Source organism: Haliotis rubra, unplaced genomic scaffold (assembly GCF_003918875.1).
Source record: "Haliotis rubra isolate DU_JTF1 unplaced genomic scaffold, ASM391887v1 Scf10, whole genome shotgun sequence".
Taxonomy (NCBI): Eukaryota; Metazoa; Mollusca; class Gastropoda; order Lepetellida; family Haliotidae; genus Haliotis; species Haliotis rubra.
The window spans coordinates 3,393,593-3,395,489 of NW_025764892.1; the positions used below are offsets into that span (position 1 = coordinate 3,393,593).

Below are 1,897 nucleotides of genomic sequence, written 5' to 3' on the forward strand. Positions count from 1 at the left end.
AGATAGCAGATAGGTACTGCTTTCATATAGAGAAAAGGCACCCTTGCTGTCAACACGCCCCGCTTTGTACCACGAGTCGATCTGTTAACACTGGAACTAGAATGCAAGCGCACGTTGGTTAGGGAGAGAGCACCTGAGAGAGCTCCTGGATAGGCTTTGAAAGTGATATTTTGATTAATTATTGAATGTACATAAACTGATTTTGCATGAGACAAGTGGATTGTGCTTTTCCGTTGGATTAAATAAGGAGATGAGAGACGAAACACACAGTGAGCAGGATTATGTTACTGCCGTGTAAGAGTGGTCATCTTGGTTACAGTGTTAATTAGTTCTTGGAAGGCGTGCGGGGACGAAACATACAGGCTGGTGTTATAGCCGGCATATTCGGATACTTCACAGGCAGCTCAAAGGTATTTGCGAACGGCATTGGAGTGCGTCCTGTAGCTTAATAATTCATACATATTTCTGCGTGATGAAAACGGATGCGCTGTGATCTGAGCTGTGACAAGCAAATATATGTCGCTGCTTAAAAGGATTTAAGTGAAACAGTCCCGTTAGTGAATCTTCTTTTCCGAAATATCAAAATATTCCCCGCTGCGTTCGAAAAATCGACCAACATTCAATATTCAGAGGTGCTTCTACCAGACTGGTTGTAACACCATTTCAAGACAGGAAGTGACCAAACTGTCGTCTGCTTTAGGAATTTATGTCTCATTTGGATCTAATTTTGAATGACGTTTGATTCAGAACAGCTGAAGAGCAACCCTCATAGAGAATGAGTGCCAAACAGACACCTACGTGGGAACAGTACATCGGCGCACTTCTCGAGAAGGGCTACGTCGCCCGAGCCGCCATTTGTCGCATAAAGGACGGCAAGAGATGGGCGGCAAGTCCACGATTTGACGTCACTGCGGCGGAAGTGATGGCTATAGCAGCAGGGTTCGAAGACGGGGGTGCCAAACTGAGAGAGACGGGGCTCTGTGTGGGCTACACCCAGTACACCCTGACCAGAGTCAACACTACCATGATGGTGGGACGGTGTGCAGCCACAGGGTCGGGGTGCGTCATCTACAGATGCGGATCCTGCTTTGTGATAGGTGTGTATGAGGACTCTGCTTGTGCTGGAGGGTGCTTCAACATCATCACACGGATGGGCGACTTCTTGCGCTACGACGGCTACTAGACACGGGTGTTTCTCTATGGAGATTTGTACATACCCTGTTGTACAGTGTTTCAATGATATAGCGTTATGTCATTTTTTTGGTGACGGTTTAAGACTTAATGCATCCCCTTCTTCTTCAGATAGTTATTACATGGTGTGAATATTGTTGTTTTTATGAAAATGAAACCAGCATTTGAGTACAGGTAGACTGGTTCTGGGCCTTTGCTCTTTATCTCAGTTAAGAAGCATATAGCGTTAATGTTTCCACGGATATGACAGTGTTACAGAAAGATCCAAGTGTCCTTCTTTCGAAAACATTTCCAATCGGAACAGTTTGTTCGGGTCGACCATCCATCCACGTCAACGTCTCTGCAGCACAGTGCCAACTAAACCGAGACTATCCCAAGCAACAAGACATGAAGATGACTGTAACACATTCGCATCCCGCCAACCACCCCGTACTTTTCAGTCTGTACGAATGGACACAGAGAATAATAATGTACCATGCCGAACAGTATTAAAAGTTCTGAACGAACCCGGTAACATGAGTTCAGCCTTATTTGTAACGAATATTGTATCAAGCAGATCCTCAGCTTTTGGGGCCTGTTATTCATTACAGTGGTGGTGGTGTGTGTGTGTGTGTGTGTGTGTGTGTGTGTGTGTGTGTGTGTGTGTGTGTGTGTGTGTGTGTGGATTTTATTTTAAACCATAAAGATAATCACAAAAACTTCATAT

General features: G+C 44.9%; 1 protein-coding gene across 1 annotated transcript; it reads left to right on the forward strand.

Moving 5' to 3' along the window:
• Positions 1 to 231: 231 nt before the first annotated feature.
• Positions 232 to 1,692, forward strand: LOC124266260 (profilin-1-like). The gene has a single exon (XM_046701077.1). The coding sequence runs from the start codon at positions 776 to 778 to the stop codon at positions 1,181 to 1,183; it is 408 nt and encodes a 135-aa protein (XP_046557033.1). The 5' UTR covers positions 232 to 775; the 3' UTR covers positions 1,184 to 1,692.
• The last annotated feature ends 205 nt before the right edge of the window (positions 1,693 to 1,897 follow it).